Source organism: Plectropomus leopardus, chromosome 6 (genome assembly GCF_026936395.1).
Source record: "Plectropomus leopardus strain MGB_pleo_1.0 chromosome 6, ASM2693639v1, whole genome shotgun sequence".
Lineage (NCBI taxonomy): Eukaryota > Metazoa > Chordata > Actinopteri > Perciformes > Serranidae > Plectropomus > Plectropomus leopardus.
In genome coordinates, this window is record NC_142181.1 from 18,916,868 (window position 1) to 18,936,879 (window position 20,012).

Here is a 20,012-nt window from a genome sequence, read left to right on the forward strand (position 1 = left end):
TGATGATAAAAATCAGCAAAACAAATCTGCCGCCAATTACAAAGGAGGAACCGGTCTTGGTCCAAGCCTTTATTCTTAATATCCAGAATATATAAGGTTATTTTAGGATTTAATTACTACACTTGAGTCACTTGGAAACACATAAATATCAGAGCTAGAGTTAACATTTATTTCCAGTGTATCTGACTTCTCCTGCCCATCCCTGATAAACCCAATCAACTTTGAAAGTATGACAGAAAAGGTGCAACCAGGAGAAAATCTGGGAAGAGATTGTTAGAGATCATGCAACTTGAATATAACTAAAAAAGGGATAAACAGAAATACAGACTAACACCATGCAGGCATGCAAAAGGTCATGACATAAATTCAAACATGAATAATGTCTAGAAATACTAAAGAAAGACCTAAAGATGTAGGCTTCAGTGAAATTAAGAGAGACATGCTTTTCTGTGGTTACTTTGCACTTGGTTTAATCACTGCTGCTTGATTCCAAAAATGGACCAAACCATCAGAGAAATACACGAAAAAAGGTTTTAGTGTGGCGCTACACACAGAAAGGTTACAAAGTGCATGTCTTGTGTAACCGCTGAGAGAGCACATCTTGTCTATGTTTTGTTGCATCATACAGAGATAAGCCACCATGTGGTGCAGGGGATTTTCTATTTTGTTTTGAATATAGAAGCTTTAGTCATATCTCAAATCATAATTCTCTGATTGCTGACAAAAACCACAGAGTGTCACCATATCAAATTAGTCTGTTTCTGAACCTTGACAATCTCGCCATGCCATAAACAGTGCAGAACAGGCTTAGTGACTTTTTGTGCCCTTCGAGTATGCGTCGAGACCACCCAACCACTTTGAACATACAAAACCCACAGTGTACTGATTTATATAAAACTACCAGAACCATGTGGACATGAAACGTACAGCTGCAAATTTACAAGGTCCTAGAATAAAACCTTTCTTTGCTTATCCGCTTAAAACCTGCAACATATAATGCAGCATAAGCTTCTGCCAAACAGTTCGCATAATGCAGTGTAATGCAGACTTAGCCAATAAAGACATATTTACTGTCCATTAGTTTAATTAACACAAAAAGAATAAGTTGTTATGCTCCGGTGGTAAGACTCAAATTATTAGACCACACAAGTAAAACGAATGTAGAGTTTTCAGAGAGAGCACAAATCATAGAGCAAGATACACACACCACCTTTCACCATCCCAGCATGCCTTGAGCATTCAGCAAACCATCGTCGGCACAATTGTTTTATGAGACCATGTGTGTTAGAGAGAGATAGATAGATAGATAGATAGATAGAGAGAGAGAGAGAGAGAGAGAGAAGCCCATTTCACACAGAGATTGTGCTATCGGGCCCCAACAAAGTCCCACATTTTACAAATTTAACTGCTGCTTCATTGTGATTTTAGATAGCATGCCAGCACCGCAGAAGCAAAAAAAAAAAGCATAATGAACGGGGCGTTTAAAGCAACAGTGTCTGCCTTTTGTGTGACATATAACATATGTGGCAGCAACCCTTACTAAACAATAAAATGGCAACAACAATCATTTACACGTTACACCTGCATGTTACATGACGGCTGATCTCAACCTTTGCTAGGAAGGAAAGGAGTTACTGAATTTAATTGTTTTCCCAATTTGCGGATATTTTCGGCTGCTGTTCCTCTACTTTGTGTTAGCTGCTAACTGTTGCAGGCTGCTTTTAATCTCCTGTGGTGGGTCGCACGCATAACACGCCGTTAAAATGTCACACGTGTGGCGCCTCTAGTTCCATTTTGGCACAGTTAACTCTGCTGCCAGCTTAAAGGGGAAACAACTCTATACCCCCATTCTGCGATTGTACCTTTTATATCTGTAATGGCGAGGTGGCATAAGGGCACGATATTCCTGCCTTGAAAAGGCAGTTTAAAGGGGGCTTACGAGAGAGAGAGAGAGAGAGAGAGAGAGAGAGAAAGGGACAGCAAAAAATGTATGAGGCAATCAGATCAAGTAATGCATACAGAGATAGAGGGACACAGGATAGAAAAAAATCAGAGTAAAAGAAAAAGACTGAATAAGAAAAACAGGAGTACAAGCATAAAAATGAAAGTGGGAAGTTACCTGTAGGGTCAAACTCATTGGAGGGAAGTGAGGTTTTGTCACTTTTGGGTTTCCTGTCCGGGGGGTGGTCTTTACTGAGAATGCTGCTAGTTCTAGAGAAAGAGAAACACGAATTAGAAACAGGGACTCTCACCACAAACAGGTGGTTAAACTTTGGAATTTATCCACTATGTGCTGTCGTATACAACACTGTGGTCTTTTATAATCAGCATTTTTTACAGTCAGTGTCATTGTTTTGCTGTTCTACTACTCTATATGTGCACAAGATGCAGTGAAGGTTGAGGGGGGAATTACAAAAACACACAGAACCGCAATTGTTCACTTCAGCTTTGAGAATAATGTGGCAAGAGGACCTCCGAGTGTATGAATCGTGTTGAGTGTGTCTACTGTATAATGCGACAGCCAGAGAGGATGTGGAGCCGCTCTGCTGAGTGCCCAGGGAGCCAGGCTAGAAAAAGGACACTCCTCAGAGGAGGTGCTACAAGGCCAGACTCCGGCTTGAACCTCGGGAGGCTATGTATGGCTGCCTCTGCCTATACTGGCCCCAACTGTGAAAGGCCACTGTTCTGTTCACAGTGAAAGGCAGTGATGGACCGCCCTCAGAAGAGGGACCCCTTTGTCCCTCACTCTGTGTATGTGTGTGTGTGTGTGTGTACATGAGTGCTAGGGGGGAGAGAGAGAGGGTATGTTTGGTCCAAGCTCTGAAGACTTCTGTATTGCAGCACACAAGTTCATAGTAAATCCTGCCTCATTTCCCTCATCTGGAGCTCTGTGTATGTAAACCACCCCTCTGTATGTGTGTGTGGTCAAAGGATTACCCTCCCGTAAACATGCACATCTTTGCAACAAAATATGAGAAAAAAGATTCTTACCTGTTTGCTTTCTTGGGAAACCTGCAAGATAAAACAGAAGGGCCATCAGTATAGAAATGACCTGAAAGACTGGTCATGTAACAAAGTAGACAAAAGCTGAGCTCTTTATGACTATATGGAGGGTGAAAAACAAGACGCCAAGCTGACAGCTTCCCCTGAGACCCATAGAGTGGTAAACATGATAATCCTGATCAAACATCAGAGTTCTTCAGCTGCAGATTAAAGCCTTTTCCAGGTCAAATGTCCTCCGCCTCTCAGATCTCAGCTGTGTGTATGTGTGAGTGTGTCTGTGCCGTGATTTAGTTCCTCACAGACATCATGACTTGACTGTAATAATCATATCCTAATCACATCCATGGCCTGTTTCCTTCGAGGCAGCCTGCCCTGAGACTGATTACTCCCACAGAGTGATGTAGTGAGGAAATAATTTAGGGATACTTTCAGTGCCATATTCGAAAAGGCTGTGATTTCCAGGGAAGACAGAGATTTACTTATTGATTTGCTGTTTGCCGGACGCAAATCGAAAAAGACAATTTAGATATAAGGACATCCTTCACTGTTAATTCTCGCAGGAAGTGTTTTATCTTATCTTTAGCATAAACCCTTTTGGAGTAAAATACGGAATTAAACATTTAAAGGTCTAGGTCCTTATTTTGACACTGCAGTTGACTAAAAAGTGTGTATTAGTCTCACAAAACCTGACCAAAGTGGCAATTCACACACAAAATCCAATTTCAACTCCAGTAGTCCATAAAGGATAAATAAAGACATAAGCTACACTTAAAATGGGCAAAATTACCCTTTATGTTCTCAGGGAACCTAGAACATAAAGGGTAATTCACTGAGGGAGAATCTTTCCCAAAGCTATTTAAATGGCAATACTAATCATGTATTTTATCTGTAACGCACTCTCCAGTGAAAGGAACACCCATAAAGTTTCTGCCGATTATCTGCGTGATCCCTTGGCTCCACATTATACGTGGTGGGGCCTGCACAGTCAGCATTGCTTAGAAGGAAAATGTTGTGCCAATCTTCCTCATGTCGTATGAAAAAAACACTTTAACTGGGTTGAATGTTGTATTGTTACATAGTTACCATACACCCAAATTTAGATTCAGTTTTATTTTTATTGTGATGAAGTGCAAAGCATGGAAAAGACTGATGTCTCAGCCAGGAAATAATCCCACAAAAACAAATACCTTTTTTATACTTTACAGTCAAGCCCACATTTCTTTATTTGGGGCATTTTTGCCGGGCTTGACATTGACAACATTGTTTTTCAAGTAAAGTTTGACACAAAATGCTTCAGGAAATGTAAAATAGACAAAGACGAGCATAAATGTAATGTAACTCTAAATTGCACAGCCATTCTTAAAAATCTAAATGCACACGGTATTATTATACAAAACAGTAGAACCAATAACTACACCAGTCTTCCGTAACAGGGAGGACTCACGACTAACTAGCCCACATTAACTCTCTTTCTCCTGGCGACAGTGTGTCCCATTCAGAGCCATGCAGAGGCAGCTGAATGGCCCGTTTATGAAAATGCCTCAGACTGTAATAAGTTCCAGAGCCTCCAGCAAAAAAAAAGAAACTAGCTTTAAGTAGCCCACTCCCTAAGAAACCTCTGAATTGGAAAGATGGAAAAGTCAGTACATAAACACACACACACACTGAACTGGGACATGCGTACGCACAAGCTCAGAGATGGCAAAACTGAGTAGGCAGATGTTGTTTTTGGTTGATCATACAGGAACAAATGAAAACGTGACAGACAACCCCAGCTCTAAAGGGCTGGATGATGCAGCGGGCTGTCTATAATGTCTATGCTGAACTAAGCTTATGAAGCATGTTTTCAGAAATAAGGCTGTACTGATGGTTTTTTTGACAGTTCTGTACATGTTAAAACCAATCAAGGACAACAAGAGGAAAGAGGGGCGAGAAGACATAAGTAGTGGCGCATGAGGCAGCATGAGACTGAAAGAAAAGGTCAAAGACGGACTGCATAAAAAAATAAAGGAGAAAAAGCAAGTCTAGAAACAACATAACCGATATTGAAGGCTGTACACACGTGAAAAGCTGAAACATATATGGTAGTTTAGCCAAAAAGAAGTCAACACGCAACAGAAGGTTGCAGGTTGGGATGATGAAATTATTTTGCATACAAATACTGTTACTTAAATTAAAGGAGCTTGGTGTTGTGTAAGTTAAAAGGATATCAAACATAGTGTGATTTTCACAGTTGATATACTTAAATATACTGTGACATGCAAAATTTTCTCAAAATGCCAGTAGCATTTCTAAATGGGGAAATCAAAAATAACCTGCAGCACAGAATCCTAAAATTGTCAGGCCTCTGGCAAAAGTTGAGTGAAAACACATAAACCACTTTTGGGCTTAAGAGTAAAAGGTGCACATTTGCCCCCTGCATTCAGATCTGGATCACTGGAAACCAGATCTAGGGTTGACAACCAATTTTCCATGTTAATATAAAATTAAAATTGTTATAAAACAAAATATAAACATCTAAAGGACAGCTTTCCGAGAGGGAGGATAAGAGCGCTGCTGCCTCGTAGACTTTTACTCTAAAACAGCAAAATGCTGTGAGGGAAAGAGAATTGAAAGGAATAATAAAAGGACTACCTGCCAGCATAACTACACAACACAACAGACAATCAAATAGTGAGACAATCAAAAGTTTCTGAAAAAGATGCAGAAATGTCATCACAATTTTGGAGGCAAAGCAAATATGAGAAGCAGAGGGTGCTACTGCAGGCCTACAATAGAAACGGTACTGTTGAATGCAAAAGTTGTCTGGCTATAAAAATGCAAAACAAATGGAAGTTGACAGAATTCAAAACTTGCATGTCAAATTACTAAAAGTGATTTGGTAAAAGCTAAGTGCTTCATCTGATATAATTATTATATTTTCATAGCAATAGTTATTTGATTTAGTGAAACTTATTCATCATATAACCATGTCTGCTCCTACACACAATAGAGTTTTTATAGTGTCCTCATTATTATACACACACAAAATATTGCTTTAGTTCTTTAGCAACAAGTCTCCACTGACAAACTTTGCTCTCTGCTGTGTTTTCTATAACTAATCAGATTGAATGCCTCTTCTGAGCTACTGTGAGTGTTCTCTGAAAGGGTAATAGCTATTTCAAATTTAAAAGAAAAAAAACAAAAAAAGTAGTTGCTTTCAGTGTGGTAGCAAACGCTTCTGTGGATTGAAAGTGAGAAATTCACAAAAAGTTACTCAGTTCCCATGACAAGCACATACGTGTGTGTGTGTGTTAGCAAAGCAGCTACGTCATTATGCTGGATATGTATGTGCTAGCATTACAAATAAATAGAAAGGGTTAAAAGACTCATGAATTCCCATTGTGTTTTACTTTCGCCTCTGTTACATGTGCAGAAAGGGCCACTGAATGCACACGACATGTTAACTCATGCTGGTAATTAAAAAAAGAGCATAATCTTCACATCATTCCCATGTTTATATTGATATGCGCTGTCCTGCCTTTTCTCATTTCATGGCAAACTATTCATAGAGATTGTAAAGCGATATACTGCAAAGCCGAGACACAATTATAAATACATTATAAATGCAAGATTAGCACGACACCTGCTTCTTTAAAATGTAAAATGTAAACAATGCAATTGATATGGGTGAGAAGGAGGATGCACTTTTTAACGGGTGCTCTTAATATAAATGTATGCTGATAATAGCATAGAAGTTTAAGTTTGTAATAAGTCATACTCATATATGCCTCCAGAGCAAAATAGTGTAAATACACAGTTGAAGTTCCCACTAGGAAATGAAACACTGTTGTTATGACTATGGAATATCTGAGGGGAGGTGTCTGTCACAATAGCTCTGTATCTTGATGGATAAAAAGTTTTCACTGAAAAGTGTCACTGACGCACAGTCACAGCTCACATAACTACTCAGTATTTCCATAGTAAACTATCACAATGGCTACACACTAGCAGTTAATTCTCTGTCCAGTAGACAAAAGTCATTTACTGTTAAATGTCTGCATGATACTTTTAACATTCAACTACCCATTATGAAAACAACAAAGAAAAACACTGAGAACATACCGGAGCTGAAAAAATTAGTTGACTGACAGAAAAAACTGAATTTTTTTTTTTTTTTGAAAACCCTTACTTTTACAAGATGGCCTACACTTAATATCATTACTTCACAGTGTTTAATTTCAACTTCATGGACTTCATATACTTTAAGTCTGCTTGATTTAGTATTTTAAGTTACTTTTACTTAAATTTCACAGCTTTTATATGAGCTTCTTTCTCTTATCTACATTTTACTTATTTATATTTGAAATGATTTTCTTTTGTTTTGCACTTACACCACCATCTGTTTATATATGGGCTTGTTGCTGTTTGAAATATGTGCTCTCGTGTTTCTAATTTCTGCTTTTCACACATGGGGGTGCTTTCATGCATTTCTGATTTTTAATTTTGTTTTTAGTAAATTGTTTAATCTATAGCCTATAGAAGTTGTGCTCTGCTGCAGCACTTGAAAAAAAAAGGTTTTTTTGGACATTATTACTTGTTCTACTCAAATATCACTGACTTATTGCCACTACATTAGTTGTGTGGATTTAAGTTTAGACTTTCTTGACAAGAGCTGATATGTAGATACAGGAGAAACCCTAACAACAATGTGCTGAAAAAAAGAAAAACCTACAAACAGCTTTTAAGAATCCACTTTCCTCTGCCCATTCGATACTTCAAATTCAGCTATAAGTCTTCAAGCCTGAGCTAGGACCTCTTCCTGGACGGGGCCCTTAAACGTGCAGGGAGTGAGAAAGGGAGAGGGAAGGCAGAGTCAGAGCAGGGTGGGATGGGAGGGAGGGGCGGCACTAGAGCGGGCCTGGGCTTGAATGCTCCATTGAGGTTTGGTGTTTTGATGGAAAACTGTGGCAGAGCTGGGCCAACTGCAGCAGCAGTGGCAGCGAGCGAGGCCGGGACCAGACCAGACCATGAGAGAGAAAAAAGTAGTGAGGGAGGGAGGGACGAACAGCCCTGAGGGAGCAGCACTCTGACACACAGCCATGTCTGTGAACGGGTCTCCCAAACTGAAGAGGAAGGAAAACAGTGAACAATAAGGAACTAGACCAACTCATGCAAGACTCAAAGGAAGCACTTCAGGTTATTCTCAGTTCCTCTTAGACACAGGGTTAGATATATTTAGAAAAGTTTAACTGAAAGTTTAATATAAGCAGATGATTTAATTTAAGAGCCAACACAAAAAAAAAAAAAAGAAACCAGACGCAGAGCTACACAGCCCACAGCACAGGTGTTGTTGGGGCTCGGGGAGGTGGGGCCTGTCTGAAACTAGGAGAGGATTGGACAGTTTTAGGAGCTGCCTGCAGGCTGCAGAGATCAGACTGAGGTGTGTTTCGTTCCAGGAGGTGAAATACAACATAACCTTGCACCCTGCAAAACATCCTCAGATGTCAGATTCCACTGGAAAGCTTGGCGGGACTGGAGTGCAGCCTTGTGGTGACGGCACACTGTCCCCAGCTGGCTGTTTTGCTGAGTCATGCCACTGGCCTGCCACGTAACCTATGGAACTGGCAATATGTCATTTTCAGTCAGCCATTCATGCCACCGCTTTAAAACTGGTCTGTGATTCTATCTCAATGGCGTAATGCTACAGTCTCCTAAACAGCCTGATTCATGCCTGCAGCCTGCCAATGGGAGAAAACAATCACACACAGCTTGTTATCTAATCTATACCTGAGTCACACAATGTGAGTGCACACACACAAATACACAGCCAGCATTACGTCACTGCTTTCCACTCCCCGTCACTGAGAAAGAAGTAGCCTACACCCACGCAGTGAAACTCCTCTTTAAAATAACTTCTGTATTACAGATTAGTTTAATATCAAACACATTGATGCAGCCCTCAACATGTGGCCTTAGAAGTGTACTCATACACTATTGTGTGTATTGGATTTAAAGAAAGACAGCATTAAGTCAGCATATAAGACAGAGAGAGAAACAGAGAGACAGAGAGAGAGCGAGGGGGAGGTTTGGTGTGTGTTAGAGAGACAAGAGCAGTAGCTTTGGAGCTCAAGCTACAGCCTCAGGGGGAAAACAGTGCCCTTTCTGCCCCAATAAACCTCATCAGGATTCCTGACATGAGGGCCGGGGGATAGACATTTCTTCACGCTATGCTGTCTGCTGTCCTCCAGCACTGGGAAAGGAAAAGAGGTGGTTCAACATGCTACACTGTCCACACTGCTGCTGGTCAGGAGTCCTGTCACAAAAACCTTTTCTACTCCACGAGTGACTTCTTTGAACTAGCTTTAATTTAGCGGTTAACTTACGCATTACAGCACAGGGTATGATGAAGTATCTGCAAGGGACACATGAACACCTGGAATGTGCACGATCTGGTATTCTGTATTTATTCCAAAGATGTAAAAATAGCTTTTAATAGCACACCTATGATGACACGACAATTACCTCATCCTCTCCAAAGCTATAAAATGTTCCCTCTATTACACTGTTTTCACTGAGGAAATCTAGCTCAGTGAATGAAAGATGACAGAGTGTTTTATCACAATGGGAAACATCATGAGATTCATGGGCCACCATCTCTAACAACAGCCCAAAGATTATTATAGCGAAGGTGTAATGTTTTAAGCCCTAGGCCACACACATAGGGCTATATTAGAAAAGGTTGCCTTTCTATGCTTAAGTGGAGAAAAGCAATTTTAGAGTCAGTAATGTCATCACAATTTAAAATATATGAGCTAAAAGGGAACTTGTGGGTGGGGCTAGAGGGAGAAACACTTATGCTCAGCAAACCACATACTGGTAGAGTAAACCCAAGAGCTAGAAACTTTTTTGGCACGTGTGCCAGGCGAGCAACTCCATTGGAATGAATAAGTGCCATTTGGTCAAAATGCTCTAAAGAGGTCACTGCTCCAGGTAGCCTTCCCATAATAGCTTTTTTTTCAGGTTTTTGATCAACCGACGTCTTCTTCTTCACATGCCTTTAGGTCAGGGTTATATTGCTGCCTGTTCGTTTGGCATGCTCTTGACAGCTCTTCAATGGTGTTTCTGCATTTGCATTTGGGTGGACTGTTTTTTTTATAACAGTGCTTGTCTAGATAGGGTTTTTTTAATACAGAAAAAAATACTACATATGTGTTAACTGTGTTAAGCCTTACAGTTCATCTCTACTTTTTTTCACCTTCCCTTTTTCTATTCTAGCTTTCTGCTGTCAAGAAAATTAAGTCATTCAGAAAGAAGGGTGTTCCACTCAACCTGACTACAGGTCGGAGACAGAACCTGTGTACTTACACTGGTTCTTGTAGAGAAAGAGTAGGGATGTGTAAGATTGTCTAGTCACCCCTGAATCAGCAGAAACAGGCAGTGAAAGATAAATCACAGTGCTAGAGCAGGCTGCAGGTCTCTCTCTACACTACAGCCTCTCCTAACACACACAGACAACATTCAATTAGAGCATCCCCACTCTGAGAACCAGGGAAGAGGACATAAACAGGCCACAGAAATGACATCCAATCAACTAGTGCTGCCTTTGAACAATAACCATCTTCCTAAAAAGACTGAACAAACACGTGTGTGCACCTACAAAAAGATGTATGTCTGTTTACAGAATCAATGTTGTGTGAAATAAGCACAAGAAATTGCACATAAATCCCCAGCATCATATCTCTTGGGCCATTGTGCAGTCTACTGTGCAGTCTATTGTGCAGAATACTGTGGCACAAGTGTCACAGTTAGCTTGAAGGCACTAGCCTAGTTCAGGGCAACAAAACCCTTAAATGGACATGCGAGGACATGGCACTTGGGCGAGACAGCTCACTACCCTTGTCCCCCTTTTCTCTATTGTTGTGTTCCTGTCTTTCCTGAAGTGAAAGTAATGTTTGGGCCCTGAAGCTCTATTGGCTAACAGGGCAGGATTGTAGAGGGTGTCCACAAGCATCAGCATCACAGGACTGGGTGATAGACCCCAACTCCCCCAGCAATCAGAGCCCCAGCTCATGCCTAGACTTCATCCACACTCTAACATCACTTTCCCTGGGGCATTTCTTGTCCTCTCTACCATCTCCCTCTCTTTTGTAACTCAGTGTCCATTTATTTCCTTTTAGCCAGGTTTATCTTGACAAAGATAACTAAAGAAAATTATACACAGCCTCAAAAACAACACATAAAGACCCAAACTATTTCATACCCGCTACCTCGAGGCATAATGAAAGTGTGGTGATGATAGAAGAAAGGGCCTAATTAAAGCAAAGAATGTAATAAGTGATGGATGCAATTGAGAATAAGTGAGATAAAGAGTGAAATGGGACATGATGAGAATGAACAGAGTATGGTAAGAGCTGGTGTGTGTCTGCCAAAGTGACGTCCAGGTGTGAGCAGAGTCATTCTCAGGGACTCATTTACATTCTATAAATAAACAAAACTAAGAATGTGGTCTGTCATTCAAAGGTCAATAACTTGCAAATTCAAACAATTCAGGTAATACTAAAAATGTTGAGCTTTTATAAAATTAAATATTCACAGCTTTTCTTACATCCATAAGTAAAACTCAGAGGAGATTGCAGTGGTTTTGCAGCAGAGAGCATATAAAGCCCCACCCAAACCAAAATGTGGCCAAGTCGTCAATAACAAGCCTATTTCCAGAGCCTTGTGTTAAATGCATCGCTGACAACTGTAATTGCAATAATTGCAATAGAATAACTCCAGGGTGGCACAAAGTCAAATGATAACATAGTAAGATGATGCTCCACTTCATTAGTATTGGCCTTTAAAACAATATTTCACATTACTAAGTATATGGGATAAAGGTCTAACATGGACAGAATACAGGACGATTGCTGCAGGAAGAAGGGACTGGTTATCGAAAAGGATCGGAGTACTAATGTTATGGATCAGTTAGTTTTCCCTTTAACTAGTGACTTACAGTATGCCTGAGTGTTAGCGGTGTTGATAACATGCAGATAATATCTTGAGTAGCAGTTCTTTTCAATGTCTTATTATTGTCCTCTGTCTTGAAAAATCAAATATACTCATCTACGAATCTCTCTCCACCTGGTATTAACATGGGTCTTGGGTAACAAAGACAACCGTTAATAACGCTGCCTGCCATTAGAATGATTCTCCACATGCATCTCGACTGTCCGCTTATCGTCTCTATAACCAAATAAACACGTAGATTACATTGTTTCATTCACTATCGTTAGGAGACTACTGCTGCGGGAGTGTGAGTGCTGCTCAGGGTGAAAGTATGCTCACACACACACAGACAGTGACAGGGTTAACTGTTAGCATCACATAGCTAACATCACGTAATGGTTATGAACAGGTTCGTCGATAAGGTTGAGCCATTCAGGGGTTTTTTAGGGACCGCTCAACAGCTGCTGCTGTGTTAGCTCGTAATAACCAGGCAGACGTCAAATTGACCGTCTGCTGGGAGGAGAGCAGCTCTGGAGACAGTCCTTCAGCACTGTGTCTAACCAGCAACAGAAAGTTTGCTTTTCCTGCAGGGAGTCGGATGAGCAAAGACGTAGGCTGAGTAGGTGGTCCTTCAGTGTGGCACAGGACTCATTAGTGTACACACTGCTGACAGGATGCAGCCAAATGCAGCCCACAGCACCTGTGAATGTTGTCTGAGCGATCAGATCTCAAGACACATTGAAGACGCATAAGGTGCATTCACATCTTACTTGAGAGTTGTTGACTTGTGATCCAATCACCCAAAACACATGTTTACACCAATAGGGCATAAGTGTTATAAACACCATGTCATTAACAAGTACTCTTATTTTAAATGTGGCAAATACCTAGACTCCTTGCAAGGTCTGAGACCAAGCTGTTGTACAAAATAATTACAAATCAGTTACCCAGTTTGTCATGAAACTGCTTCCCATGTTTGCTGTGCAGCTACTCATATTGTATAAATACATCAACAAGATCAGCTTGTAACAACAGACAGCTACATACCCTCTGGGCTTCTTAGAGCTTTCATTCTTGTTTTCTAATATTTCAGCCTTGGAGAACAACACATCATAAAAACCTTCCAGTATAATGCAGCAACGCAAACCACGACTTCCCACTTCACCATGAAATTGAATCAACCCCTCTCTGACACAAACTGAATAAATTCTTAATATGATATTCTTTATAAAAGGTAGGATTCATTGCAGAGCGGTTGTGTTTGATTGCATAAAGGCCTGTGACCACTTTATGTTATGCTTTGGCAGAAAAGTGGCGGCAGGGTTCCGTTTATCGAAGCGCTTCATAAAAAAAGTGCTCCTGGCGTCTTTTTTGATCACTAGCAACCAGCGACATTCAGTGTCCAGCAACCTGCTCTCACAACTGAGCTTTTCTGTCCTTGTTATGATAGATTTTGTCCAACACATCTTCTATCTCGGATAGACACAGCCAGAACAAACTTTTTCTTCCTTTTCTGGGTTAACAGGGTGACGAGTCGCGCCCCACATGACTGGTTGTCTGAAAAGGAGCAACACTGACGACACCAGCTCCTTTCTGAAAAGTTCAAAGATATTCAACAAGATGCCCTCGGAGCAGCCACACAAAAAAGGGCAAAGCTCGCTGAAAAGAAAAAAAACAAAACAACTCAGTACAGCCTCTTTTCTGGAAGTGGCTGCATGCGCTCTCTTCTCATTAGGAAAAACATAATGCTGGCACTCAGAAAAAAGTGCTTTTGGAATCACATCCTAAGATTACGCTAGTGTCTCTGTTGCACTGGTATTTTTTATAAACTGAGGTTCTAGATTTTAATGTAAATATAAACAGCTAGTAAATTCAAGAGCAAAGTTTTTACTCTGATTCATAACCTGTGCTCCCTAAAGGTCGGGTAGGAATATTTATTATGCATATATACACATAATCATGGTTGAGATATCACCTTTGTCACATTTTGATCATGACATAATGAAAATGTATCAGCTGGCAACGACCTGGTGATATTTAGGCAGACAAGAGCTGGCTGGGACCTAAAAAAATCTGCAACAATGATTTAATGGAAAAAAAGGCCTAGAGGCTACTACAAGTACGGTTATGGTACAGTTTGAAATATTCGAGGATTTTGTCTGTGCTCTTGAATTAAAAGTAAGGGAGAAAGTGAATTCCTTAACAATCTGGAAACATCACTGCCTTCAGGGAACTTGCATTCTTTCGTTTAGAGGGTCACGGTGAAGGTTACAAAGTATTAAGAATCTTTAGGTAAAGAATTAGGGCTGCAGCTGATGAGTATTTTCATTACAGACTAATCTTCCTATGAGTTTTTTTTTTTTTTTCACATTTTTTTGCAGGTAGAGTAAAATGCAATAGTCGAGAATAAACATAATTTCAAGAAGCCTACGGTTATGTCTTCTTTTAAAAGGCTAGATTATTTTTGTTAAAAATCAAAAGATTTTGTACTTCCTATAACATACGACTGTGAAAAGTGACAAACCTTCATGCTGGAGAAGCTGGAATTACAATGTAGGGAATAATCTCTTTCTTAGCAGCTTCCCATTAGATAGATACAATTGTCTTACTTGGATGAGACATGGTATATTATAAGAGATCATGTCTTATCCAACGGGAGTAGTAGCTATACTACTCCTAAAGGCTGATACTTAAAATATGTGTTGATCAGTTAGATCTTTGTTTTCACTGAAGTTGTATCTTATCCTTTCAGCTGCATCTTTCACTACCTACTGAGCTGGAGCCTCTGCACTTCTGATTAGAGCTTTAAATGACTTCTGGTTACTCATTTTAATGCACAGTTCAGAGCAGCTGACACAGCTTCCCTCGTATCAGTGCTGACTAGATGGAGAAAAAGCATGCTGCATTATAAGGGAGGGATGCCAAATACAGGAGACGCATACAAGCAGACCGAGCTGTCAAAGTCACTCATGAAAACATTTATCATAAGGAAACAAATTCCCCTGCAGTAAGGCAAATTACTCCAGCATCATGTTATTAACACTGTGTGACATAGTCACTTTATTAGATAATTGAAAGATAATTGATTATGGATTTAATTTTACATATTTATCCAGTTTAAACACCAAGTATTTTCTGGTTGCAGAGGCTCAAATGTGTGTCTTTTTGCGGTTTAGATTTTTGGGCTGCTGGGCAATAAAACAAACTATGTGAATATATTGCCTTGGGCTCTGTTAAGGTGTAATGGGCATTTTGGCATTATAAGTCTAAGCTAAGGTTGCAATGGTATAACAGTTTCAAGATAAACCATGGAATGACAATTGATGCTTATCATACTTTGTACAATTTTGAAAATGCAGCTGAACTGAGAATCTCACAATCATTTTAGGTATTTTCAAAAAGGAAACTTTTTCCACATACTTCCACTTAAAAAAGGGTTTCAAGTTTCAATTACAGTGATGCAATGTTTATTCAAACAAAAAAACTCTTCTCTCTTCTGTGTTTATTTAAGGGTCATCATAACTGATAAAACCAAAAATTCTGTAATACTGTGATACCATGAAAGCACAGTATTTTCTCAGACAGTTATCATACCGTGAAAATTTCTCATTATTGAAACCGTGTATGTATAAAGACTGAATGAGTGATCGCCTAATCATTCACATAATCAACAGCTGTGTTAAAAAGAATGATAATTAATCAATAACAAACGTGTTAGTTGCTATCATATTATCATTAACTAGCCAGAGACACAACTTCACACTTAATCTCCAACGAAAACAATAAAGACATCTGCTGCTGCTCCAGCCAGCCTCCCTGAATGTACCTGACCTACACTGGTGGACCTGGAGAGGAGCATACATCGGACAGCCAGTTTGCTCCCACTAAAAGCTATTGTTTACTATTAGTGATGTCACCAGCACCACTTCCCGGGAGGGCCTCAGGGGGGGTGGGAAAAACGTGGAGATCAGCAGAACTCTATGACAAAGAGCTAACAGCACACTAAACTGACCCATCGGCTGGCGGCCCAACCCCAATAGATGCTGGATGCATGCTCCCACCATGGCCAACAGAGCAAAAACAAAATGCAAAACACCACACACAGGGGGAGAGAAAACAGGGACAGGGAAATAGAGCCAGACTTGAGGTGAGAGGGACAGACAGACAACACCATTAATCAATAAAGTCATTATCAACCACTGTGGAAAACATCCTCGAAAATTGCTGCGCTCTAGACAATCACTTATGTGCAACACAGGTAGAGAGCCAGTTGCCTGCATAGTCTACAGACTACTGTCACACTGTTCTGCTTTTCTTTTTTGCATTAACATGATCACCTGCATCATGCTCTACTAGTAAAAACTGTGACTTTTAGGAAAGGGAGCGTGTGACACAAAAACAAACAGATGAGCAAACAAACTCTTAAGAGAAATAAGACCACATACGTTGACTAAAGGGAAGATGACTTGACAAAAAATTTGTGGAGCTCAAGCCTTCACATGCAGCAGCAAGTCTGTGATGACCAAGTATTAGGGATGCCCTGATCGGATTGGTATCGAGCCCAATCAACACATTTTTAAATTAAACGAGATTGGTTGTTTTGAGCATGCGCCCCACCCGATCCTTTGTTTAAGTCTGCCGTCTAGCAGGTGTCGTGAGCGGAGAGCGCGATTTGTTGCAGATATTCATGTTTTATTGTAATGCTGCTACTCAGTTAAGTAGACGCTGTTTTTTTCATGTTCACCTTCAGCTGCTTCACCATTTTCAGTGGAATTTTGATGGATTTTTATTTGTTGTGACTGGGAATATAAAAGTTAAGCTATAACACCACCACTGTGAGGTGGAATTGTGATTATATTACTCATTTATAGTGTTTTGTACTTTTATTACAGTCAGACACAGAGTTAAAAAAAAAAAAAAAATCAAATGCTGCATTAAGTGGAATTGTGATACGAACCATATAAAAGTGTTTTTAGTCGGTTTACGTTCTTATTTTTGTAAAAATAAAATTTAAAAAATGTTAGGAACTGTTTGGATGCAGACATTTCTGCATTTCATTGCAGAGCTATTAGACTGTCGAGCATATCCACTGGATTAATTTTAATGACTTTAAAGTACTTGAAGTGTGCATTGTGCAGCTGTATTATCCGGGTAAATACAAGTAATGGACCGCTACTTGGTATCAACAGATACTAATATCAAATCACTGATGATTGGGATCGGGGGCAAAAAAACTTGATCGGGACATTCCTATCAAATATACAGTATGATATGCTGCACTGTCAAATAGCAAGCTAACAGTAGGTGCTTCGTGGCTTTGGGAGTGATTTATGTGATTTACTTATCTTACCACCATTTGCATTTCAATACGCCTCAGCTGCAGTGATTGGAAAGCCATAATTTGCCTATAAAATTAACTAAAGACATGGTGACATCTCCACCGGTTTAGTACCATGCACGTTATTGTGATAATACGAAAACACAATAAACAGCACCACAACAGCAGTTGGTGCCAGCCACTGTTGCCATCATTGCAGTGGGGGAGGGGGTCATGTAAAATGGGGTTGGGCTTTAGCCTCCAGCTTGGGCCCTAGCCAGGAGGATATCTCAGATCCCAACCTGTGCAATAAAGCTCCCCTCTGCTCCAAATCTACCGACCACATTCCACTGTATTGGCCTGCTCTCCTCATAGGTATGTGGGCTTCAGGTGGGAAGGCTTGACGTAATGCGACTTCTCTGTTTCGCTGCCAGAGAACTTCAGATTGAGAATAGAAACCTCTTTATTCTCCAGGTGCAAAAACACACAGGGGAATTCATTTTTGTAATGACACAATAGCACAACACTGACAACTTATATCACAATGGATTAGGATGACAGACTAATGCTTCTCTACCATTTAGTGTGTTCTTCAGGCCATGACACATTATTTGGCTCGCTGGTCTTAGCAACAGTGTGCAATCTTTGACAGATGCCTTAGATAAGGTGATTAGTTGACGAAGCTGAGGTCTTGTCTAAATCCAGAGATTGTTTTAATAGGTGTAGGAGAAGGTTAGCTTGACAGGCTTAGAGGTAATAGGGATGTTGAAAGGTGTACGGGGATCACAGACGACTGTTGCCTGGCACACAATCAGTGGCAGGCCTTCTCAATCCTTGGACAAGTACTACTTTAGTGTCTGCAGAGAACTCCATTACCCATGCTGAGCTCAGCAGAGTTTCCATCAAGATCTGATGTCCTGCCTAAGTAATTAGAATGTATAACATGCTTATTACCCAGCACAGCACCACAAAAAAAAGTGTTTTACTTGGACCACGAAAAACTTGACTGTGGGTTGTGTTTTATATAAATATCATGATCAAATCAAGAAACTTTTAACAAAATGTTATGTTTTATCACAGTGAGAAGTCAATTTGTGCATGTGGAGTGCAGACAGTGCATCAATAGGATATAAAAGTGGTTGTATACTGTACCTGTCAGTAAAGCTGGACTGTGTGTCACTCATTGGGCTTCCGGTTCTAGATTTGCAGCAAATTATATCCGATTAACATTTTCCAGAGTGTGATGAGGCGATTTCCTGGAGTGTCCTTCTCTGGCATTCGTCTGAAGTGGGCAAGGATTTCGAGAAGGATGTTGAAAATAAATTACTTGTGTGACACAGTTGTGCTGTTGCAATGCTCCCCCAAAGACTAGATGAAACTAAATATTAGCAATATTCTACGTTTTTACCAATACTCCTTACCAAGAATGAATAATAGCAAGGAATCTACAGTGCAGACCTTAAAATATAATCGGGGCCTCTGTCGTACTAGCCTTGCAGTCAGATGATATCCCACCCCGGCTATAAACAATATTTTGGCAACAAAAATAAATATACTGCGTCAGCTGGTACAAGTTGCCGTGCATGTGTATGAACTCCTTGTGTAAATCCTCTGCATTCACATCCCGGTTTTCCGCCGGTATGAAACGCGTTAATAATATATATTCCAATGTAACAGACACCTTGGCCCTGCGATGTAGTCCGTCTGCCACCACCCCAGCTCGGCTGAATGGCCTCGGATCCTCTAAATGATCTTTGAAGATGCTGGAAATTCCTCCAGTCCCATTTGGTATTCCCTGCTCCCAGAAATGCCTGTCTGCGGCTGTGGGGACGACTCTCCCGTGACCATGAGAATCGCTCGATACCGAGTTTAAACGACCCGTGTTACAAATTAGCAAGCAGCTAATGTTATACCGGTGAACGATTTAAAAAAACAAACGGGTTAGATGGTCGACTAAAGTAAAAACGTCTTTTTTTTTTTAGAAAAACCTTTCTCACAGAAAGCTGGCTGGCGTTGAATCTCGCCAGCTACCAGCTAACAAAACAGATGAGCTCTTTCAGCAAAAAACTTTGCTTCGTATGCTCTTGTTTCGAGTGCAAACTAAGCAAACTCCCGTTCACAACAATGAGCCGGCCAACCACCGAAATATATATATACAACACGGCATGAATGTTGACTGGCTTGCGATATGTCTCCGTGTTATGTCCTTCAAAAAGTCTCCTTGAGGAAAGAAAATCCAGTGAAGTCGGTTAGCACAGCGCGACGATCCTTGACTCCATGTTTCCAGAATTCAGTCGTTTCTCGGCAGAATTCCCGTGGATGGAAGCAGGCTAGCTATGTGGCCAGCTAACGGGACAGAAAGTATCACCAGTCCGCTGTAAACAACGACAAAAAGCCACCGAGGCGCTTAAAACTTTTAGCGAACACCAAACGCTTTTTTTTCCAACGCCGGATGTTATTTGTACAAGGATATAACTTGCGGAAAGGTACCAAAAATCCCACTTTCTGCCGCTAGCAACGCCCTAGCCAGCTAGCTGTTGGAGTCCAGTAGCGCTTCCACTAACCACTTCCGCCGGGAGATGGGAAAACTCATTTTGTTCCAGCATGTTTGGGAACACTGCTGCAAAATAACCCGAAAATAATAACATAACATAACATAACAATAAAAATGATACAACAACTGAAGCTACTACTTGTAATAGTGTCGTAGTATTCATTTATG

The 20,012-nt window shown here is 40.5% G+C and overlaps 1 protein-coding gene across 6 annotated transcripts in view; it reads right to left on the reverse strand.

The window, feature by feature from the left end:
* Positions 1-19,865, reverse strand: part of arhgef12a (Rho guanine nucleotide exchange factor 12a) — a 45,896-nt gene extending 26,031 nt beyond the window's left edge. For 3 of the 6 annotated variants that reach the window (XM_042486388.2, XM_042486387.2, XM_088078932.1), the window contains exons 1-3: positions 18,443-19,864; positions 2,992-3,012; positions 2,120-2,211 (exon numbers count right to left, since the gene is read on the reverse strand). In XM_042486388.2, the coding sequence (XP_042342322.2) occupies positions 2,120-2,211; positions 2,992-3,012; positions 18,443-18,474 (145 nt within the window). In that variant the 5' untranslated portion in view covers positions 18,475-19,864. Of the gene's footprint in view, positions 1-2,119; positions 2,212-2,991; positions 3,013-18,442 lie in introns of all 6 variants that reach the window. The other 3 variants (XM_042486384.2, XM_042486385.2, XM_042486386.2) reach the window with 3 other exon arrangements.
* Positions 19,866-20,012: the final 147 nt, after the last annotated feature.